At 36.3% G+C, this 25654-nt stretch overlaps 1 protein-coding gene across 2 annotated transcripts; it reads right to left on the bottom strand.

The window, feature by feature from the left end:
- Nucleotides 1-21: 21 nt before the first annotated feature.
- LOC115918849 (histone-lysine N-methyltransferase SETD1B-like) lies at nucleotides 22-25654 on the bottom strand. Of its 2 annotated transcripts, XM_030992497.1 has the most exons (13): nucleotides 25572-25654; nucleotides 21790-21967; nucleotides 20331-20414; nucleotides 9831-10541; nucleotides 9187-9273; nucleotides 6191-6344; nucleotides 5655-5836; nucleotides 4566-4700; nucleotides 4422-4523; nucleotides 3867-4045; nucleotides 3116-3225; nucleotides 772-971; nucleotides 22-381 (listed from the first exon to the last, which is right to left on the bottom strand). In XM_030992497.1, the coding sequence occupies exons 2-13, from the start codon at nucleotides 21913-21915 to the stop codon at nucleotides 34-36; spliced, it is 2418 nt and encodes an 805-aa protein (XP_030848357.1). In that variant the 5' UTR covers nucleotides 21916-21967; nucleotides 25572-25654; the 3' UTR covers nucleotides 22-33. The 2 variants fall into 2 exon arrangements, with proteins under 2 accessions (XP_030848357.1, XP_030848356.1); XM_030992496.1 differs by having other exon boundaries at nucleotides 4422-4700.

The raw sequence follows: 25654 nt of genomic DNA, 5'->3' as shown, positions 1-25654 counted from the left end.
CAACTTTTTTCTCATCTTTCATTACTTCCAAATTTACGCCTCCCTTCTTATTTTCTCTTCATCCTGCTTTTCTTTAACCATGGTTTCCTTATGCTCTTCTGGTTTGAATGGTTTGTTTTCTTCTTTCTCTGATTTTTCTTTTGTTATAATAATCACTTTCTTTTCTCCAGTTTTCACTACTTTCACCTCTTCCTCTTTCTCCTCTTCTTTCTCTTCTTCTTCTTCCTGTTTCATCTCAACATCTTTTCCTTGGCAGTCATCCTTGTTCTCATCATCCTTTGGCACCTGTGATGTTTCCTCTGGCTTTTCCTCTGGTGTTTCCTCTGGTGTCTCCTCCTGGCTAACATCCATCTTTTCCTCATCAAGTGAAGAGTCCATACTCTGCAAACACACACGTAATACCACTGCATATAAATATCAACTCAACTAGTCTGGTATCATTCCAGCAATTATGCAGTTCTCAAAGCATTGAATGAATTTAGACTGATGAGGTACATCAGGCTACAAGAGGAGTAACAATATCAGATTATTTTTAATATGTGAAACAAAAACAAATTCATGTTCACTAATTTCAGTAATTTAAATATTATGTACATATATGAAATCTTTGCATAACTGTTACTCTTATCCCAATATTAAGTAAACAAAACTTTTATGGGTCAAAGGCTACATGTATCTCAGACATAACATCTCCATCAACATCATTCTACTCTACTCTCTTAGAGTTTGGAGCATAATTGACTTCAAAATGAGAATGTAGATGGTGCAAACCTGAGATAGCTTGATCTTCTTGGAGTCAGTCTCATCTCTTGATTCCTCCTCTCGCTTCAAGTCTGAACCCTTATCCGTACCAGCCGTCTGGGATGGCTTGGGAGGAGGAAAACCGGGCTTTCTCGCAATTGGGGGTTTAGCTGGAGATTTGGTAGGTGACTTTGGCAAAATCCGAGATTTGACAGGTGTCTTATTAACACCTAGAAACAGAAATTTAAATAAAAAATAGTAAGACAAAATGAAAAATTAAGAAAATATGGACATTGAACATGGAGAGTCAAAACACAGTCTTCCCCTCTCTCATTCTTTCTTTTTTCGAATTTATTTTATTTCCTTTCTGTTTTTCTTCCTTTCTCTACATATTCTCTTGTTTCCATTCTTTCTCTATCTAGTCTCACTCATCCCATCTTTCTTTCTGATATATTATGCTAGATGGTCTATTTCACCATCCCATGTGGATTTGAGTGGTTAAAGGCCCAAACACACACACTCACACATGCACAATAATTAGCAGGAATACAAAGCACATATCAAACAATCATATCATTGTGCTTGAGCTTTGAGCAGCAAACATGGTTCCAACAATGTCCACAAAAAGTATTTCATGACAGGTAAAATGATGTGAATACTTCATAGATGAACCTTGAGAAGTTTTGACTAAACCTATAAACCTACTAGGTACGAAAACATAGATATCTCACAAGAGGCAGATGGGTGGGGGGGGGGGGGGGGGGGGGGGGGGGGGGAGAGATCAGTGCTTGTGAACTTCACCCATGAGAAACCTACCCAATGAATGCCACTGTCACTGAGATTCAACAAACAGGATATAGACATCAATGAGCCAAACAATTGAGAGTAATTAACCATGAAGAGAATGCTGAGACTCTTTATATCTTTAATATGATACATCCTCAATCATGCCCACACACTAACATAATTAGGATGGGAGAGAGAGCTGTGTTCAGACTAGCCGGGTTAAGACCAGTGTTCATAATATTTATATCCTAGAAATGCCCTCCTCTCAATAATCATCCAATTTGAATATGCTTTTTAGTTTGCATGACCCCCACCCCCCCCCCCCCCCCAAAGCTACAAAGCACTGCACACACCGCTCCACAATGTTTGGATCACTTATAAACAAAGATAAGTCACTTCTCAGAGATCAGTTAAGTACATAATATACAACTCACTCCCAGATCCTAATCAAATGATTGGTCATGCGCGGTCACGTGTGATTCAATTACTGAGCCTATTGGACTCGTTTTCATAAAAAGGAGTGCAATATTTCCCAGTACTATTGAACTCGTTTTCAGACCGCGCAGTAGTAGGCGTAGAGGTTAGAGCGCTTAATACTTGTGTGTATGGGCCTATTTTTGCGCAGCACTATGCGTAAATGTGTGTAGAGGTATGTACTCTTGCTATATCTATACTGTCACGAAACAATCTTGAATTAATTCTTTTTACATCAAATAACAAGGATCTAGGAGTTTCGTTGTATAAAACAAATGATGCATGTTCTCATTCGTTCATTATACGATCTATCCGCCCTCGTTGATGCTGTGTGTATCTATCACACGTGCGATAGATACACACAGCCTCAACTCGAGTGCGGATAGATCGTATAATGAAAGAATGAGAACATGCATCATTTGTATAATATATTTAGGCTGGTAATAAAGCAATTTCTAGCAGAATAGATGTGACTTAATAAGTAAGTTCTTAAAGTGGTCAACAGATGAAGCCGTCTGCACAGCAGTAATTAGCTGGTTTCACAGTTATGCAGCAACCGATATGAGCGACCAATATCCTGTTAACTTGACATTCCTGTGACCCTATGCTTAAACCCATTGTTAATCTACCTGTATTGACTATGTACTAGGATTCTAAAAATACACCCATTTCTCAATGGACGGATGTCCAGCTACTTGTCATTTATGCATATAACTGTCAGTGTGAGTGGTAATGGTGAGGATACAATGTGTGTAAGAATGTGATAATTAAATGAAGGAACAGGCATAAACTCCAGACAGGTCCTAGCCTCTCCGTTTGTTGCTCGCTTTCCTTTGTGTTCTCTCTCCCTCTCTCTCTCTCTCTGCTTGTTTCTCATAACACCTTCACTTTGCCAATCTCTTTTTGTATTTCTCTTCCCCTTGTTGTAAATTTCTATTCCTTTTATGACTCATTTTTGTTTTATATCTCTTTCCTTCCTTGTCTTTCCCTTTCTTGCTCTCTATGGCAAATAAGAGATAATAAGACATCAATGTCTTCCATAACAAATCTCTCAAAGTATATATATACTGGGGTAAAAAAAAGGGGATATAAATAGAAGAAGATGGAGACTCACTGCTTGGTGCTGGTACTGGTGCCTTTTTCTTCTTCATTAATTCTTGTTTCCATGCAGGTATGTTAGATGTTGAGCTCTCTACTTCTTGTTTTGGTGTACTAGATGAAGACCTACAGATCAGCATAAAGAGATCCAAATCATCATATCTCACACAGTGATAATAATACCGTCTCATACTTAATGTGTAATGCAATAGTGAATATTTCAATACACAACAAGAAGTTGACATTAAACCTAGGTCACTGCACTTAGCAAACAAACATCATTGTGCACCACCTCCACTCATAGGTAGAACATTCTTAATCTATTTAAAACACTCTAATGCATGCATCCCAGACAATGAAGAATTTGCATATCTACAAATTTAGCTTTTTTGCAATGCTCCTAGATTTCATTCTATCTAGGGTAAAGGGTGGCAAGTGTAGATTAAAACATGTAGCTGCCATATTAAAGATGTGAGTTCTGGCACTGACTCCCATACACTGGATCATTTGATCTGTGTTCAGGTTATTCCTCAACTAAACAATGACATCTTCATTCTGAAGAAGGAAAAGATTCACAATAAACTAATGTACACTTCATACATTATGATGATCAAAACTGCCGCAAATATCTTAACAGTTTTTAGTATTTTCAGAATAATAAATGATGTCAGCCAGAAAAATGGTTCTATTATGTACATGAAGTGCAAACTCTAATCATCAAACATTCAATGAAATGAACTGATACGCTGAATAAAAATGAGACTTACGGAATAGGAGGCAGTTTCTTTGTTTTGCTGTTTGCAATCCAGGATGGTGACTTAGGTGCAGTCTCTGAAGGAGTCGCCTTCTTAGGATGGAGGATATCTGAGTTTAATTTATCTTCTTCTTTCTTTGTCTCCTTCACTTCTGGCTTGGGTTTAGACTTCAACTCTTTCAACCAGGCAGGCTAAAACAAAAAATCATACTTATCTTAAATCTGAATTAACGGTGGATGACGTATCTCACATATAATGGCATATCTGTATTTTTAAGCATGAACTAAAATGGTCTTACCCTTTAGTCGCATGGTACAGTTAAAGATTGTCATCAATCAACCCACTTAGAATTTCCTGAGTTTCCCTCTCTGAACATAACTATAATTTATTGTTTTTATAGAGATATCACAATTTGCAAAATGCAATTTACATCAAATCATTTTCTTTTTGTTAATACGCTGTAATGGACAGCATACACACTTCACAAATTCTAAGCAATAAAAAGCATTCACTTCATTAAATATCAATTATTCCAACTTTTTGTTAAAGCAAGATAAAAGTCTCTACCTGAGAGGGTTCCTTTGAGGGCATGGCCTGTGATGCAGGGCGTGGCTTGGCTAGCGGTTTCTTCTTGATGAGGAGGGGCTTGGAGGCTGTAGTGGGAGGAGCCTTTGATGCAGGGGGAGGAGCCTTTGATGCAGGGGGAGGAGCCTTTGATGCAGGGGGAGGGGTTTTCTTCAGAGATGATAAAGGTGTTGTTCTGGTTGGTTCTGACTTTGAGATGCTCACTTTAGATTCCTCTATAGACTTCTGGAAGGTTTTGTTCGGTGTACTGGTTGGTGTTTTCTGGTATTTACAGTAAGAGAAATTGAGAGGATAAATATAAGACTTGTTCAAATATAATGCAGTAAACCACCACAAATTTTGTGTTGTTTATATATTCAGGACGAGATAAGGGTAATACACTTCACATTTCTGTATCTTTGTGAAGACACATAGGACATATCATTGCGCATATTAGCCATTCATTTAAATTTTTAAAAACCAGCTGGGGTTTATATATCTGAAAGAGCCTTGAGTCAACAGCTAGATGTAACATCCTTTGCCTTCAGGGAAAGCACTTAAATATAGAATATATCTACTAAGCCTCAATATTTGCACTAATTTCATATCTATTAAATATTTAGTTTTTGGCATTGGGCATTGGATAGCAAACCTCTGTGTATCTACAGATACAAGTGAATACCACAACTACTTAGCCGAGTGAACAGCAATCTCTCTTTGCACCATCCTGCTGTGTCTGAGTTGACTTACATTCTTCATGTCAATCTATAGGTTTGTTGACAGGACAAGTGCATAATCGAGGCCTCTCCTCTTCCAGTAATGAACGCGTATAAACTCATCACGCAATCCAGGATTCACATTTCCTTCAATGAACCAATAATAAGCTATAAGGCTTTGAGTTTCGAGGGCAAATCCTTGGTTGCAATTTTTATCTTTCTAGCAAGTCCATATTTTAGTGACATTGGAAATTCAGCCTTAGCCTATCAATACATTTGGATTTACTTAGATACAGAAGGGTAGCCCCAGGCCTTGTAAGCACTAGGTGGCCTAGAACTATCCCATTGGGATGTGTCTCTATAATGGTGTACCCACAGACCTGAAAGCATTATTGGGCCTAGACCTAACCTTTGCAAGATTGTCTTTATCTAGATCTATCCATTCAGGGGATGAATCAATCCTGGTCTATCCCAAGACTGAGACCTTTCATAGGGTGTCTTTCCTCTGGTCTTCACTTACTTTTAGCTTGGCACCCCCAAGAGCTGTCCCAAGACCTGGAAGCACCATAGGACCTAGTCCTATTCCTCCTGGAGGTTTCCTCATGCCTGGTTTACTGGCTGGTTGAGGGGCAGGTGCCTTTACTGGGGTCTCTTTCTCCTCCTCATCCTCCTCATCTATACTTGATCTTTGTGGTTTAGGTTCTGTATAAAAGCACAGAAAAATAATCAAATTACTGCAAAATCAAAGAAATTACACTCTGAACATAGAACAAAGCTACTTGTAAGTAGACCAGTCCGTGCACAACATAACAATTTAGCACACATAAAATGTCCAAACTGACTTCCGTGTCAGCCTTTGTTTATAACTTTTATTTTTCTCTGTACCCTCTTTTAACATTAATGATAATCACTTGAGTGTCTTTTATTTGTTGGGGGGGGGGGGTACGGAAGAAGATAATCTCATGTCCCCAGATATACAAATGACTTTGTATCATTTGGTAAGAGGTTGAATTCCACCATCATCTTTCAATACATTATATTTAAATCTTGACTCACCTGTTGAATCAACGAACATCCATTTAGATCCGTCTTCATCTCCTCCTGAGAACCGTTTCGTCATAGGTCTCCTCTGGGCCATAGGACCAAGTCTACTCAGTCTGGCCCGAGACTTTTGGACCTCGACATCTAGCGTCTCTCTGGGATCCACACCCTGGAATACACATACATTTTTTTAACTGTAATTAAATTTTGCTTTGTTCAATCAGGATCAATCAACACTGTCACACATTAGATAGTTATAAATAATTAAATATACAGGGTGTATCATAATAAAGGATATTGAAGTTTAATGACGATTTATATGAAAACTACTGATTTCATAATCAAGCACTTATGTCTGTTGTAAAGGACAGAATGTCCTCTTTTTAATGACACCCCAATCATACTTCTACTGTCACAGTTGACTGAATAACAAAGCATTGCTGTCCACCATGTGAAAGGTGCACTGTGCCAAGTTTGATAACATTTCCTTCTTAGACACATAATCCACTCATTGTTCAGCATTTCAATATGTCTGGGCTGACACAAGCACTAATCTTTGAATGCTAACTTGTCACAGTGCACCTTTCACATGGTGGACAGCAATGCTTTGTTATTCAGTCAACTGTGACAGTAGAAGTATGATTGGGGTGTCATTAAAAAGAGGACATTCTGTCCTTTACAACAGACATAAGTGCTTGATTATGAAATCAGTAGTTTCCATATAAATCGTCATTAAACTTCAATATCCTTTATTATGATACACCCTGTATATAAAAACCAAGGAAAAGGAGGAGGAGTATGTATGGGGGTCATACAAAAACAAAAACTTGACATTTGTGACGAGGCACCACAAAACCTTAAAAAGGTCGCATGGTATGAATTTCAGTTAGAGCTCAAAATTAAGATTTTTAACACTTCCTGAACATGTAGGTTACATGTATGTTTGTCTGATCTTGAATTTGTTATCATAGTTTTCATTTCTTGTACAATTCTGGCTCATGGACTCATTTTCATCTCCTATTATAACTCAAAATACAGTAAGCTGTTGTGATGATAGATGGACAAAAAAAATTGCACAATGTGCTTAAATAGTGTACAACATTATAGGACAATCTAATTGATCCGGCCTTCACAGAATTTCCTATATACCTAGTTCCTTTTGTCGTCTGTAGTCTCACAGTGAGACTACAGACTTTAAATTAGTTTTTTTTTCACAAGTAACACTCTTTACAACTACGGTAGGTAGACATTTTTCTCTATTCATTGGGATAGGAGCATCCCATTCTGATGATTTATATCATTTTGAAACTGAGTATCTCATCTTTTAGAATTTCTGGTGACTTTTGGTGGTTTTGTGATGCTGGCTCACATTCATTTATTGTCAAGCATTTTCAATGCTGTAACTAATTATCGATAGTCTATATTACAAGAATGTGCAAATGTACTGCCAATTTCATTGCAGACGACATGTACATTATGTATATCATATGACAGGTATACATGTATATTGCTATTTCTACTTCCCTGACAAAAAAGTCACATTAAGGTTCCTACACAAGTTATCAAGATGAACTTCAACGATTACAATCAACTGAATTCTGAAATATATGGTATCAATCACGTATTGAAAGATGACACTCATTTGAAAAACTTTTAAAAACTGTTTGATGCTCCTAGGTACTCTCTTGCTTGGAGTACACTTCAGCTTGTTTTGAATGTCCACTGGTTGCCTATCTATTTAACGGCATGACAAGTATTATTCTGAATCTGAAATCAGGATTAATCATAATGCCGCTTGAAAAGAGACAGGCTACTAAATACTTGTTGTGGTGGTGCACCCATACTGCATGACAGACAACTATAATGTATTACAAATCGTATCTACTATTGAAGGTTTCTATCCCATTGTGATAACAGCAGGGTTTGGTGAAACACAGACCTTCAAAGTAAACAGCTGTATAACTCACGTTACCAGGAAGCACAGCACACACAAGTAGGATGGTGTACAATCAGTGTTATGAGATAGCTATAGGGTGTCCTGTACATCTCATCCCCCCCCCCCCTCTCAATAACAAGTTTAAAGCTCTACTTGATGTTGATGTCAAGATAAAATTTGCTCTCAACTGACCCCCCCCCCCCCCCCAAACAAACAAACAAAAATAATATAGTATACCATTTTGTACCAAATCAATCACTTAATCTATTTTACACTTCACATACCGGTACAATATTAACACTTTGAAATAGGATAGAACTGGCATATCACCAGCCTGGCCTGTATAACACACTCTAGTAATATCCATGTTATGTAGCTTTGCTCATGTACAGTAGGTACTATTTGAATACTGTCTGTGAATGGCTTAGATACAGGGATATGAATCACATCATTGTAAGCTCACTTTAATCTTGACTAATCCCCCTCTCAAAAATAGACTTGCCCAAAATAGGATTGTAACTACCGGCCATTCCCACTCACTACCACATGAGGGTTCAGTGCTACACGTATACATGTACATGTAGATTAAACAAGACTGCCTGCCTGGCTTTACTGCAATGGCATCACTTGTTTTGAACTGGGGAAGTGACAATTTCTTGCTTTAAATACTGTAAAGTTTTCATGTGGAAACCATACCATCTGATCAGGGGTATTAACTCTGTTCAAACAATATGAGTATACTGTACGTCCTTCTGGCTCCAAACAGACGATACATACAGGTACTTACTGTACATAACTCACTACATCTATACAGGTATACTGTATGTAGAATCTACATCTTAATTCCAATTTTTCTGCCAACTTGATCACAATGACATCCAAGAAATTAACTTTAGGAAAATTTCAATACATATTGTATTGCCTAAAAAAGAAAATTGTGTTTTGATTAAAGAGAGATAGATTTTTTTTTTTTTTTTATCATGAAAAAGGCAATGCACAAAGGTATTGAGATTGCCTGTGGGTGGCTTCTAGAAATAGAAATGCATAATCTAGAGAGATGTGTAATAGATCTTACCAGTTCTGCAAGGAATGTTTCAAAATCTGGAACATTTTCTTTCTTCTTCTCCTGTGGACTCTTCTCTGATGTACCTGCTGTATTACCCTGAAATAATAACAAAATATAAATATTGACATGTGCTTTATAGTTATTTCCTTTCTCCTCAAGATCAAGCTTATATTTCTTACAAGGTTTTGTACCATGAATTCAGAACCATCCTCATTCTTATATTGCAGATACAAGGTTCAAACCAAATATTTTCTTTGCTAGAAAGGCAAGCTGATATGTACTGCATTGAGTACATGCATGTTAAGCAAATAACCTGTGGTCGAGTTTGTATGAATGAATGTTCAATAGTACAAGTCAAGTGCAGTGTACATTGTGCAGTAACAAAAACAGCATTCTGAGCAAAATGCAAAATAAGATTTACCAACATTCAAATTAAAAAGCTGCTAATCCACTGAATATTCATGTGAATCAATACAAAAATATAGCACCATTCGCCTATAATTTAAGTGGTTTATTGGCATATTTGTGAGGGGAAAAAGATCAACTGCCCATACTGTGATGAATTTCAAGTGCTGTGCTCAACAAAAAAGAGGCATCCCAATACTCACATAAACCTTTCAAAGTGAATAGCTTTATAACATAACATAACATACCTGTGATTCCAATGTCTTTCCATCTGTATCTGTGATGCCATCTGTGCTATCAAGAGAGTCTTCACACAACTCTACATTTATTTGCACAGGACTTGTTCTTGAATCTACCTCAATGTCTGTGGTATCTGCACTGGTATCAGTTTCATTTTTATCTTCTTCCTTATCTTCTTCCTTCTTCTCCTCCTCCTTATCCGCCTTATCCTCCTCCTCCTCCTCCTTCTCCTCATCATCCTCCTCCTCTTCTTCTTCCTCCTCTAAAACATCAACCATTTTAACAGATTGGTCTTTATCAGCATCATCATCTATTCTAGGAAACAAATCCTCATCTCCGTCCTCGTCTTTCTGTGCATCTCCACCACCATGGTGATCTGCTGACACATCTTCTTTTGCTCTCTCCTTCTCAAACTCCTCCGTCAAATCTTCTGCTTCCTCATCATCAATGTCGCTCTCACTTAACGAAGCAGGATCGTCCTCCTGATGAGCCGATGCATCATCGAGTGTCTCATCCTCCTCAGGCTCAGGTTTGAGTGTGTTTTGTAAGTCTGTTACTAAGATCTCACCGCTCAATGGATCAGCCATGGTGGCAGGAGAGGTATCTTCATCCAGGGGCCAAGGGTTGTAAGCTGGAGCAGCCTCAGTAGACTCTAGAGTGTCGTCTTCAGGATAATCATCAAGCAACCGTGTATCACGAATCTTCGTTACAAATTCATCCTGTAAGGGTAAATGGTGCAATGATTGAATGATGCGTGAATGAAATGTGAAGAACGCATAACGTGATCAAAATAAAAATGGTGGCACAGCGTGAAACACATCATACCACAGTTAGGGAGTGTTTCTTTTACATTTAGGGTACATGTACATCATGGAAGTTTCTTCCCTGTTCTCAATCTGGTATCAAAATCTGAAATGTAGCAACAAATCAGTTCAATTAAATTGGGAAGGTTCTTAACTTTTTATTAAAATTTCTGTAAAAATAATAAAATAGCAATTTTAATATGTGCATACATACATGTACATGAAGTTCAACGAGTGTGATACAGCAAGACATACTATATTTAGCAGTGCAATGTTGTTATTTTCTGTGTTGCCATACGCAACTAACTCAGCAAACATTCATAATTTGTCAGTGCACAGAGGCCAAGGGCTGATCAAGGCAGTGCCGGCCAACTAAATGTTCTTTTCTTCCTGGTTCCCCATGCAAGACTAATTGGTCTAAATTAGGCCCTAAATTATAACTCCTCCTGTTCTGTACACATAACCTGCCTCTGCCTCTCAGTATGACACACTGTAGAGGTTTTATAAGGTGACTTTAATAGGTGAGGTAATTAATTTGTAACTGTTATTTGGTTCTGTCAATCAGTGGTTAGAGAAGTACCAGTCTTGAAAAGCAGGATGTCTCACATGTGAAACTAAATCAGTATTAGACTTACAATACAATACATTTCTACAGTTGAAAATAACCTCACTTATAATGCTAAAGAAAGCTTAATTCCTAATGACTTTGACACTGCCTTCTCATTGAATTATGAAAATACCCATCTACAGTGTAGCTACAGGTATAAACTCTATCACTACACAGAACTCTGGCTGCTTAATACTAGGATAAGGTCTGGACATGAACAATACAACTTCTTGCAGTAAATATCTTCTGAATTTAAACAAAAAAAGAACATCTACTGTACTGTAGTAGATTTAAACAATATATCTGTCAAAAAGTGTATGTACATTTTAATCAGGCTTGATACCTAAAGCCTCGGTCACAAATGCCATTACGAACTGCTGGGAACGCTGTAATTTTTAGACAATGGAAATTCGGGAAGACAATGGAAAAACAGGGAGATTTGTACGAACGCATCGTTCGTACAAACCTTTGTGATTGTAGCTGTAGTCACACCAGGTAGATCGACACCAGATCGACACCAGACCGACACCAGACCGACTACTGACCATTGCATCACAACCAATGGCAACAAAAAGTGATCAGTTTAGAGTCGGTTTGGAGTCAATTTGACGGTGTGACTGAGTTACTTGTTTATACAAAATGTATGCTGCATCAGAATCAAACCATTTTCAATGAAATGTGTACAATTGACACATACATGTTTAAATGCTAATTAACTTACCAATATACAGGCATGAATCTTTGATAAAAACATGATGAAAGATAATGAGACCAACAAGATAAACTCAAATATGATCACTTCTTGATGCAAGGTATATATGTTCACTGTTCAAGTTCATGAAAAAATGAGACTACCACTTCATATCATGGATTTCACTGGCTTCATAAGAATGAGCTGCACAATGCATGACACAACAAAGTTCTGGACAGCTATCCAAACTTTCAAATCCAAATCCAAATCAATACCAGATCTTTTTAAAGGATAAATCAAGACCTCCTAACTCATAAATAGAGAGGGTACATGTGTCCAAGTTAAACATGAAAACTGAGCATTGGAATTCTCTGAAATGCTGGATCATTTCAAATGAAATGTATACGAGACGTCTAGCAGACAGACCGGTCAATGGAAGAAAGACAACATGTCCCGAGTATGAAGGTTTGTAGATCTAGACTGAAGAGCAGCTTTGTGTGCTTGTATCGATATCAAAACCCACTGTATGAATAATATGACATTTATCACTCTGCATGTAATAGTTTTGAGAGAAAGCTAAACAGAGACAGTTATTAGAGCCTTGAATTAAGCTACAGCTACAGACAGGAGACAGATCATGAGTAGAAGAAGCACATCACTCAATGATGGGAGGAAGTTCTTGACAGAGGGTTTTATATGGATTACATATCAAAGGAAATGAGATGGGCTCTTTTCTATAGCTGTGTTTTACTTTCCAGACAACTTTCAAAACTAAATATCATCACGTGGTGGTGACTGAACAGCTTTATTACCCATAAATTTCATAATTTATTGACACAAACAGGGTGAATTTTTAAAAGGCTGACAGTTGGCTTAAAGAGAAGGTTGAGTTCTGGGAAGAGGTGAAAAAAAAATTGTAAGCGTTATCATTGTTATATTAGGGAGTTTACAGATACAATCTGCGCATGGGCAGATAAAGGTCATGTGTACCAAAAAGGTAACACCCACCAGAGATGAATACTGGATATGCACTCATGAAAGTTATGTAACATTATTCATTTATGCACTAACAGTACATTCTAAGACACGCAGGTGGAAGTATTCTTTTCAAGAGGGCAAACAAAAGGTATTCATGAAGCATATCTAGGACTTTGGCAGTTATTATTCTAAGATGCTCAAAGTGGAACTTCTCCATGTGTAAAAGATCTGTGGATATTTGGGGTCATTTGTACCATGTGCTATCTGTAAACTCCCTTATTATGCTAGTGTGGAAAAACATTGGATAAAAAAATGTTCCCTGAAAAGCATACACTGTACATGTAGCTCTTCAAATGCCTTAATATTCTAAATATGGCATGTAACAGCTTAAAAATCAGGACAGATTTTGATGCCCCATGTTTGTGTAGTCCCATATACATCTTCCTGTGTGCAGTGCTTATATAACTTTACCAAATTTCTTATCAGTTTGATGACTCTAGAACAGGCCTTCTCAACTGGCGGCGCGCGCACCACTAGTGGCGCTTGCGGTCAGTCGGAGTGGCGCGCGGCTGTTCCCCAAAAAATAATAAAAAATTAAATAAAATTTAAAATTAAAAATCAAAGAAAGAAAAAATTAAAAAACTATATTTCAAAATTTAAAAACTCAGCAAAATCAAAAGTCGCAGTTGAAGTTGAGCCCAAAATGTAAGCAAGCCATTTTGGTTGTTTGATTTTCACTGGATTTTGACATTTTCCATGTTTATTGCACCAAAATAACTACATATAAATTTACTTCCAGTGTAGATTTTACCAAGGAATTGTACTAATTATTTCACATCAATATGAAATTATGATTGATGTTTTATGGAATAAAAAGGTGTTAAAAATGCCACATCTGGGCCCTAAAAAAGCCCTAAAATCGACTAGCTTCCGGGGGCGGACACCACGCGGCATCGGCTCGGTCGCTACGCTCCCTCACAACACAGTCACCAACCATACAGGTTGGCACTTCAACTTCAATATAAAAAAAAATTGGCACTTCTAATAAACTAGTTGAGAAGGCCTGCTCTAGAACCTTGCAGTACACACCAATACTCATATGCTAGATGATCAACCTTTTCTGATCGATTCCATACCGTTTCTTTCACAATGCAATTGCTTGACCAGAACTCAACTTTATCTTTAAGAATTGTGATATTCCCAAGTGAATTTAGAAAGTGAATAAAACCTCTCTAATGTGAACATTTCTACAAACAACCACACTGAATGTCACAGAACAAATCCTCCACTGAAGAAGCACCGGTATATGTAAATGTGAATACATCTACACATAGAAGACATGCTCAGTGTGTGAACACACTGCGATCTTAGCAATTATATTATCGAGTGGAATATGCTGCATTTTGAAATTGTCAAAAACATTGACTAGTATATTAAAGCAACGCATCCTTGCAGTCTATTTCATTTAGAAAAATGGTTTCCAACATGACAGCTCATCTGTATCACTATGAACAGGTTTCAAGTAACTCAACTAAATACAAACACAGCCTCAAAAAAAAAAAAAAATTGTCTTAGAAATGTCATACTGATAACAAACTTGAGTGACTCTGTTCACCCTTCACTCTTTCACATTTTACAAATGTATGCATGGATCCAGACTTAAGGGAAAATAGTTTTAGTTACATACCTGTATCATAATGTAGTTGGCTCAAATACCATACTCTCTGTGCTAAAGCCTGTACTTAAGTTAAGAGTTCATCTCCTTAGCATATCTGCCTCATCCAACAACATATTTCTGAACGTTTAACAGAATTTGATTTAGGATAAGAGCATATTTTCCCAATTCGTTGAGGAGAAATATTGATGCAAACACTGTCATAAAACTAGATCTCTGTATTCTGATTTGGAGTAGATATAATGTGGATTTTATGCTTGGTAGACTTTAATCTATATTTTGCATGAATTGATCTTGGCTATACTATAAGAGGATATAAGAGGAAATCACATGAAATTAGGTCAAATTAACTGCTTTACTAACAGAATTATTGTGATCATCATTAATTCTTCATTAATGATACATGTAATAATGATGGTGATCATTCTGACATCAAATTGATTATGATAATGCGATCAAATTAACCCGATTTTATCTTCTTTCATTTATGCATTTAAGTACAGTGTACATCCCTGTTATAAGAATTTAATAAAAAATCGCGATCAGCAATCTTCATCAAATATTGATCAAAATCTGCAGGCAGGAAACTCACTTTCCCACCTAACAAAAGATCTATTTTAGGATCTGTGTCACAGTGTTTACATTGCAACCCGCATCAAATCCAATGGAAATCACATTGCAATCAGTCAGTACAAGAATTGCTCAGCATTCTTTTATCATCTGGTGAATATTATTGTTTCTCGATGATTTGTGTGATTTTTTATTGTTTGCTTGTTTTGTTTTGTGTTTTTTTAACTTTAATGAGTTAGTGATATTTGCAAGTAAGTGCCATGTACTTTGGTTGATCATGAACATCACTAAAATTGCATACTGCACCATCAATTCTGTGTGTCTCTGTTAACTTTTCAGGCAAGGAAGACCATTAATTAAGAGTAACTCTGCACAAGTATGAAACCACTTATAAGATTGCAACTTTGCAAGTATATACTTCACTGTCAAATTCAATATTACATTTGTGTAATAGTAATTGTTCTCCTCCCTCTTCTTCTTCTGTGATGTTTCTACCAAAACAGTTAGTTTGACTGCACAGTACACTCTTCTGATTTCTATCAAATTCCTTTTTTTTTTCATTTTGTGATTCTCCATGTAAACACATGTCTTTCATCTAACCTTTAATTTTCTTGGGTTATTTTGAAATTGACGATATTTTGGACTGATTTTACACTTGCCTCAAAACAACAAATAAACAAATGAAAGGCTTGTAAAGTATGTACCTGTACACTGCTACATGTAGATGGCCCAAAAGAACAAAGGTTGTGAAGTGACACAAATCTTTGTTAACTTCAATGAGTAACTCGTTGCTCTATTCAATCAATGACCATGGAAACACAGCTTGAGATAGACAGATCAGTCAGTCAGTCACATCATTGTCTAAATAATCCTATTACTACTCACTATTCATTCCTTCACTCGACTAAACTCAAACTTCCTTATTATCTGCAATTCTGCATTGCAAGAGAAATGCAGTAGAAATGTCAGACATGTACAATACACGTACAATACATCCCAATGCTTATGTCTGCTTATTCTGCAATAAAAAAAAACACATTAAAACTACTGTTCTGTATTTCTACAGTTGAGTATGTACAGTCACAGTGTATGTTTTTAACTCCCCCCCCCCCCCTGACAATGACATTAGCAGGGGGGGGGGTTACAAAATAGAAGGTCTAAAAATGGTCACCAACAATAACAAGCAGTATGAAGGCTTATTTACAATGTAACATCACCCTCATGTGATTCAGTAAAGTTCGTACAGATACAATATGGCCAGTTAGTACATGCTGTGCTCAATAGGCCAATGTAATACTTAGTACATTGAAAATCATTAAGTGGATAACTGGACTAATGCAGAAATAAGAGATGGAATCTAATAAACTTCAAAGGAGAAGAGCCAATTGATTGAGAAGTACAAGCAAGAATATAAAAAAGCTTATTTAAGAAGAAATAAACGTGTAAATGTACATTTGTAGATATTACATGTATGAACCGGAAAATGGATAGGAAAGAATAAGAAAAACAGTTTTTATCTGTACCTCTTTCAAATGAGGAATGTATAATTACAGTCACAAAGATTATAATTCATCTTATCAGTCCCTTGATGTAAAAGACAACAGCTATTCCTCAGTTAAATTTATATTTGGAATAAAATATTCATACAAAACAAGCTTATCAAAGCATTTACCTTCAGACAATCTTTGATGGAATATATAAAGAAAGTTTCTGCAGACAAATCATGTTAAAAACATAGAGATCCCAGAAAAATATTTTCAAGAAGTGATTTCTGTTGGCCTTTGTGTTCACAAGCTTTCACTAATAAAGCAGAATACAGTCTGTCCTATGTACAACTAACAACGAGCATGACTGCATGCTGCTACAGGAACACAAGAGTAGTTGATTAGCAAGGAGTATGGGTGGACCGTTTAAAGAGGAAATGAGTTGATCTTAGGTTTACCAGAGTGATGTAGTGATCCTCCTAGAATGACTAAACAACTCAATGTTAGCCTCTCAAAGAGGTCTCACAATGCAAGTAAAAACAAAGAATCCATAATATTTCATTGATAGACTCCATACAAAAACCAAACCACCTGTCTACAAAATGACACTTGAAACTGGAGGGACAATAGTACAGTATCTACATGTATAGTACATGTACTAGTAGGGTTGTATAAAGTTGGAACTTAAAAGAGATATCTGAATGGTACTTGTTGCAAATACTCTTCTTCCATGCAATGTACACATACAGTACTTGTACATTAGGCCTACATGTATATGTGGAGGTGTCATGGTATAGTGGTTCATTCACTTGACTCTTAATCCAAGGGTTGAGGGTTCAAATCCAGCCCAGAGTTCTTTGGATGTGCAAAGGGACATGTAATTTCCAAGATGGGTTTGTGCCAAATACTGTCCTTAATTGCTAATGATGTTTATTAGAACTACATGTAGTAATGTACTTGTAGTATCTAAAATGAAAGCCAAATCGCTGCTTTCAGTTAAACTATAATGGTTACCATGAAATTAGGGCAAATACGTACTATTACAAAAGGTTCCAAATCCAAGCCATGACAGTCATACTACTATTGGCACAACTGTAACACATTTCCTGTGTTTAGTGATCGCCATGCCCAAACCTTCCTGCGTATTCCGCTTATAAAAGTTCATTCTTTAATCCTGAAACTACATGAGAGTACATATTGCAGTAGTGTAGAGTGACCTAGAGCTGACCTGGTGGCAGGCAAGCACAGTTCAACCATGGACCAATGGTTTAACATCACAGAACTTTAGAAACGCTATGAGAGAACTAGACAGAGATCAAGAGCTATGTAAACATTCTGAACAATTGTCACCCACAGGTATTTCAAATACTATTCACACAGTCCTACCCAATCTGACCACCAATCTAACAACAACCAGAGTTAAACATATGTACACACTGCCTCAAATGTTTCAGAATATTTGTAGTTTGATATTTGTTAATATGAATGGTGCATGTAAGAAGATAATGATCAAAGCAATAAAATGGGAACAAACTTTAACAAACTTTTCCAATATTAACTGGGACAATGTCTGTCATGAAAAAGCACCAAACGCAAATGCTCCTGTACATGTAGATCAAGCAAAAAAAATGTCAAATTCCAGACCTACAGGTAAATATAATGTAGAGACCTAAATCATGGGTGATTTTTTGTAATATAACCACAGATATAATTTTCTTCCAACCGAAAGATATAAGTAAAACAATGAATTTTGCATACGCATACTGTACAGTACATCAAGAAACCATTTACTGAACATATTCATGCCCCTGTACTGTTTATGCTACGAAGTTTTGACTACATTGACAGTGTTTTAAAAAGAATATAAATAAAACCACATAAAAGAACAAACAAATAATAAAGACGTGCACAGGCATGCTTGGCTATCAAGTGAATACTACATGTAGGTTGAGCGTATTGTAGGACAAAATACTCATCAGGTTACCGGTAGGCCAAATGTACATTCTACAGACTTCAACATTTTCATTACGGCTTGAGAAAACAGTTGAAAGCTAGTACAATGGTGGGTCTACACATAATGCATGACCATGATGAGGACATCAACAATCTGAGCATCCATGTTGTTGCTCTACTAAACTGTTGTTCTCAAATATATTTGAAAAGTAAATCAGAAAAAATATCCTTGAGCAGATTTGCAACAGTGAACATTTATAGAGAAATTTGAAACTGTATCTTGACTGCACAGTGGTATACTGTACACTGTAATATTGATCAGATCTTCAATCCATCATAACAAGCTTCAACAATATGTGGGCTCTATACCAAGTACCAGGATATTTTACAGATTCTGACCTTTTTGTCCTCCTGTTCTGATACAATTTACTGCAGTCAATAGACAAGTATGCTGGACATTTGTATACAATTGTAGGAATTTTACCGGGTTTTAGTTTTCCAGAAGACTTCCTCTATATAATTGTAGTGTATAATTTCCTAGGAACAAGATACATGTAGAATTTAGAGCATGAGGCATCCATATAATTCTCAGAAACAGGAAATGAAGTACAGTAACACCTGCCATAGTGTTCTGTGACTACTGTCCACCCGTCTATAAAGACCGCACATTCTTATTTCCCTTTATGTGTTTCTCATTACAACATGTATTTAAGAGCCGATACCACGAGTACAGGCTCATGTAAGGACCCCATCGTCCAGATCGTTATCACAACCACCTTACTGTTATCCCTTTAATGACCTTTATATACAGGTTTAACTGTGTATATATAGAGGTCTTTATATCCTGTGTATATTAAAGAGAGCATTCATTGGTATCTGATATCTACTATTTGGTTACAATCCACCTGTACTGGTTGATAAACATAAAAGGAAAGATAAAAGTCTTTCTCTTCCTCATGCATTCAGGAAACACACAGGTCCATGTCCATTGATGTTTGGTACATGTAACTCATTATATTCAGAACAGAAGATTCAAATCTGTGGTCCACTACAGGGGCATATTATACCAGTCAAAAATTCTATTCCTATTTTCATTCAATGTGCTTTCTAAAGAATTTACGAACAGAGTATTCTTGTGGATTCATTAAGTTAACATTAGAGAAACAGTCTCCTGACTCGGCTGGGTTCAAGTTTAAGGGTCATATATGACCTGTATTTCATAGGGAAGGGGGGACACTTAATGCTGCATGAACTTGGTCCTAGTTAGTCTTTTCTGGGAAACCTTGCTCTAGGTTGTATGAAACTGCAGCTCCTCAATAACCATAGATCTAAAAAAAAAATAATCTGTTTCTTTCTTCTTCTTTTTTCTTCTTATTTTTCTTTCATTCTCTTTTTAACAGACTTGGCAAAGAAAAGTCCACTGAACAATGTCCATCACCATAATGTAAATAGATATTGTCCCCTTGCATCAAGACACATACATGTACTGTATGTAAGTTAATAAGTGGTCTGCAGATATTGGGCAGTCACAACTAAATCCAAGAAATGTTAACACGAAAGAGGTCAATTTTAAAGAAGATTCATGTTTCTAGAGCTCCTGGTCAAGCAATATGAAGCTGTAGTCTAGATAGCGCAGACCTTGCAATATGATTGTCAAAGGTTGATCCCCATACCAGTGCTCCTCAGGTCACTCACGATCACAACACATCACATGAAATAAACTCATTATAGATCCTACTGAACTTACCACCTCTCGATCTGGGATAGTCTCTTCGTAATCAAGGATTGCTTGCAGTGTCTTGTGGGTAGGATTACTAGACTCCTGCTGATCCTGTCATGAATATGGTGAAAACAATAAACACACTTGTATTTTGAACATTCAATTCACATGCAGCAGTGATTATTTAAAACCCTTCTACAACAATGCATTTCTAGGATATATTACTTCTTATATATCACCGTACTGGCTCTCTATTTTCAACTACAAGTACACGTATCCAATATGCTTGCCGTCTACATGTATATCATGTTGTACAGTACTCTTTAACACACCTTTACAACGAATAGAGCATGTTATAAGGAAGGCGATTTCCTGGTCAGTATTACTACAATTGACCACAATTCACTGTTCCAATTTAATCTGTCCTCAACTTCTTATCAATAAGGGGTGGATCTAGCCCTAAACATACATACACGTAGAGACAGACGGTAGAGAATTGAGCGCTGAATACCTGTGTATCCTGATACCTTTGTACTGTTATGGCACTCACAAAAAACAACAACAGATTAGACTACTGTCACAAGGTTAGTATCCCAGTAAAGGTCTAATACGTATCAGTTGTTATGTAGTTTATTCCGTGTATGTAATTAAACAAAGTAAAACACTAATGGATGAATCTCCTTTGGTTTTTTGTTTTCTTGTATTCATATTTTAATCACTACCAGTCTTCAAGTTATTAAGCCTATTTGATGGAAATATATTTTTATTTACAAAGTTACAAACTGATGTAATGAACTCCATGCACAGAGATATAATAGTTATTATTGCTGTACAATTTACATACATACAGTGTACGTGTAGCTGTTATTCATTCAACAACACTGAAATAATATTGCAACAAAACACATTCCTCTACCTTAATCAACAATGCAAACCAATGTAATCTATAGCGCTTTAGACAAATGTCAACTTTTATCAATTTATATCAGTGGAGAAATCAGCAGGTATTTCCTGTGATGATAACAATCTGTTGGAGTTTACTCTTATGACTCAAGCATAATCTAATGCCAGCTCATTCAACCTACAAATGAACAAAGATCTATTCAAGATAACTCACTTCTTTCCTGTATACCTGTACCTGTAAAATTACACACATACTTATATTATAATAAAACCTGTTAACTAATTGTTAGACATGTACATGTACACGTACCTACCGGGAATACACAATGAGAACATGAAACAGACAGGTCAAGATATTTTGCATTTTTTATTTTTTTATTATCATTTGTTCTTGATTTGGGTCGGGTCACCAATAGCCATTTGAAGACATGATGATTGATAAAATCATTTTGTTACAGTATCAATTGTTATTTTGTTATGTTTCTAACAAGGATATATGGCCAACTACTCTATAAAAAGACTAAGATTTCATTTCCAGCATTACTGTAGTGAACGAATGTAGAATGAATTACTGATGAATTACCTCCTGTTGTTTGCCTGCATAGATCTGTTTCTTGCGTTGTTCTGACAGCCCACGAGCTCCTCCTTGTCCGTATCTACTGAACAGAGAATCTAACGCTGACAGATCACTAGGTTCCTCTTGGGACATCACTATAAATCCTTCTCACTCAGTATTGTGGGGGCAAACTCAAGAGCATCCCCTGCAGACAAAAAAAACAATTTTCAATAAACAATGTCTTCAAGTTTCCCTTTTGTAGGTCTACATACAATTACAGTACATGAAGGCTACAGTATTCAACAAATTCGATATCAGTGTATTTCAGCCAGAAATGCAGCACAAACTTCAGACACTTCCTTTGAAACATTCTTTTACATACAACATGTATATCGATCAAATCAACCCAAATTCATCCATTCATCCCCTCAACCATGCCCCCCCCCCCCTTGAGTAAAAAAAGAAGAAGAAGAGGATTCGGGGGGGGGGGGGGGATGGCATCTAACAACATTCCCCCCTTTTGAGTAAGGAAATTGGGAAAAAATAGGGAAAAAATAGGAAAAATAGGGAAGAATAGGGAAAATAGGGAAGAATAGAGAAAATTAGAGAAAAATCAGAAAAATCTGGAAAATTGGAATAAAATCATGAAGAAAAAAAATAATCTGGAAACTGATTTAAATCGGGTAATTATCAGGCCTGTCTATGAAGGGCAACAGAAGCTGGAGTTTTCTATTTACATGAACAAGCACACCTACATGTAGTACATGTATAGATCTTTTTCTTTCCAAGCATCCATGTGACTCATTTCAAACTTTACTTTTGCTTTTGTTTTCACTATTTTCTGATTTTGTCTGTGCCAAATGTAATATTAATGAATTAATAAAAATAATAATAATTTACGATACTCAAAATAAAAAAATAAATAATAATAATTGTAATAATTATACAAAATAATGAGTATAACAGTTATGATAATGATGATAATAATTATAATGATTATGATTATTATTCAGTAATAATATTAATAATAATCCTCACAATATAATAATAGAAATAAGATGCTCTGGAAAACATTCTTTTTAATTTAAACAAGGTAAAACAAAACAACAAACAGACAGGAAAGGGTTCCTTAACAGCTCATTTATTCATACCCTTTAGTTACAAAGTGTTGGAATTGTGAACAATTTATTTGTCCCAATTCATGTTTCTTGAGAATGTGACATATTAAAGCCTATATCTAAAAGTATTCAACAAAGGCCCGAATTTAACAAATCCACCTTTCATTTTTTAGTTAAATGAAAAAAAAGAGGGAAAAAAAACATATAATAAACTGACACAGAACAAGAAGGGGTAGGAATAATTTAGTTCCAGTGCATACAGTATGTAGAGTACAGGTAAAATCCGGGTGTGCTGCTCACATTCTGACCAAATTTCAATCAAAACATCAAATTATTTCTAACAACGTGTCATGGTAGATGACACACATACATGTACATGTATAGTAATTTCCATAACAAATTGAAACAAACTTACTTTTGAGAGATGACGAAAGGATTAATTCTTAGTAGACAAAACAACTATTCCAATATATTTCCAAACATACATGTATTCAGTGATTCAGCCTCAAGATAAACTGCATGATATATCCATATGGGGCATTACATGTACTTTACATGGTAGTGGTGGATAGAGCAGAAATAAATCAATAATGAATTTTCTTCACACCTACATGTACACAACACAGATGCTTGCTCTATTAATACAGGAATGATAAACTATGCAGACAAACACTCATTGATTGGGTATACCAAGGTTCACGTATCAAGATAAGATGTCATTACAAGGCCTGACAAATAACCTTTCCCAACTTTGGGTTTCATTTCAATACAAATCTAATCAAACCTTTTTATTTGTATACATGTACTGTACATGGTACATGTATTGACAATCTACTATGTCAGGCCAACTACCATGATGCATATTGTATTGTAACCTACAGGTATAGGAAGTGCATTGTTTTTTTGTTTTTGTTTGTTTTGTTTTTAATGAACAAGATTTTCAATCCATCTGTACTTTGTAAACAACATGCCAATGCAATGTGAAGGGCCGTGTTGAATTCTTAATTTGAAAGTCTTTAAGGCATACAGTATATTGAAGCTTCTTATGAGTTTTTAAACAATGTATCTCATTTAAGAAACATCCATGCTCAAAAACAAAACAAAACAACACAAAACCAAAGTCACTCATAGGACTTTTGTAGCATTTGTCTGGATTTGAACAACCAGGGTGGTGTTTCACAAAACTTGTCATCAGTGACAAATGACAGTTTTTGTTATAAGCTACTGAAATCCTTGCTTCTGATTGGTTATCAGCAGACTTGTCATTTGTCATTGAAAAAAGGCTTCGTGAAACAGGTCCCATAATGAAGCACTTTGTTGTTATGACAATAAAATACAGAGGACCAACTTTTAGAAAGGATTTGTTCTGAACTAAAATAGCTGAGCGCTCACACTAAACTCACAAAAAATGAAAGGTTGAATTCTGCTGCCAAAAAGTCTGAAAGTCAGCACTTACGCCCACTGATAAGAAACAGGATCCCCAAAATGAGCTGAAGGTCTGAAAAATGAGGTTTTGTGCCAGGTTTTTTAAACTGCAAGCTATGATAGTGATGCAGGCACTGAAAAAGTTCAGTTTTTCTCTTCCATCCCTTTTCTTTTAGCTTTTTTTTTCTTTTTGGAGAAAATTATATACATGTAATGCAATCACCTAAGTAATAGTCTGATTTTCAGACCCTTTTACAGAATGGTTGTTGCTTTGTGCTGCACAAAGAAATGAGAATTTTTCAAACTTTAAAAAAAATATGTAAAACTTAAACTTATAAAGTGAAATAAGGATGCTACAAAAATCTTAACAAATACAAGGTTTGCGATAGCCAATCAGAAGGGCCCTTGTAGGCGCCAATTTAGCAAAATGAGGCTGAGACTGGATCGACGTAATGCGCATGCACTAGAATCGGCTAGCTGTAAGCTCAAGTTCTACGTGCTGGGCCGGGCAGAGTGAATAGTGGTTTGGTTTTCTATTTCAGGATAATGCCGTCCACGCTTTTGTTTTACAATGTAAAATTGATTATAACGGAAAGACTGTGCACGAGCTACGAGTTCGTAATGACATGCACTGTTTTTCCGTTATAATCATTTTGCCTTCGGCGTAGAGTCTAGACTAGAAGGAACGAGACCCGGCTGCAAGATTTTCTTCATGGATGTCAATCTTGACCCATAATTTCCTGAAAAGGGACCATTAGATGGATTCAAGTAGTCAAGTTGGTAAGTGAAACCGAAGTAGTTAAGCATTTAACTAATTTAGGACTTTAAATGCATCGGATACGCATTCGGTAAAATATCAAAATTAGGGATTAAGTTTGGCCAAGTTTTGTGTAACGTTTCTTTACCATGTTTACACAAACGCGCGTCCACTACAGCGTATAGGGCTGTTCTGTCTCTAAAGAGAGAGCCGACCTTACACAAATCAGAGGCTAACGAACGAAAGAGACAGAAAAATTCGGTCTAGCTGAGCGCTAGACCATAGTAGATGCAGACCACTTGTTTGATTGCACAGCTGCCAGTGCCATAGGCATCGGCTTCGGTGAAGTCTGAGACAGAGCGAGAAGTCAAACTCACGGGACTTGCACATATATTTCCACGACTTTTTCGAACACACCCACAATCTTATATGATGAGAAAAAAAGACTAAAATATTCCATTTCATAATAATCAATTGAAAAGATGAGCAGATAAATAGGCTTAGCTTACCACAGTTCTCCCTCTCATAGCTTTCAGCCAAGGTGTTTTTGACTTGACGACTCGACTTCGCTTTTGAGAGAAAAATTATGTAG

This window comes from Strongylocentrotus purpuratus, unplaced genomic scaffold (assembly GCF_000002235.5).
Source record: "Strongylocentrotus purpuratus isolate Spur 01 unplaced genomic scaffold, Spur_5.0 spur5_scaffold_2, whole genome shotgun sequence".
Classification (NCBI taxonomy): Eukaryota; Metazoa; Echinodermata; class Echinoidea; order Camarodonta; family Strongylocentrotidae; genus Strongylocentrotus; species Strongylocentrotus purpuratus.
The sequence above is the reverse complement of the archived record's forward strand: the minus strand, read 5'-3'. Positions and strand labels throughout refer to the sequence as shown.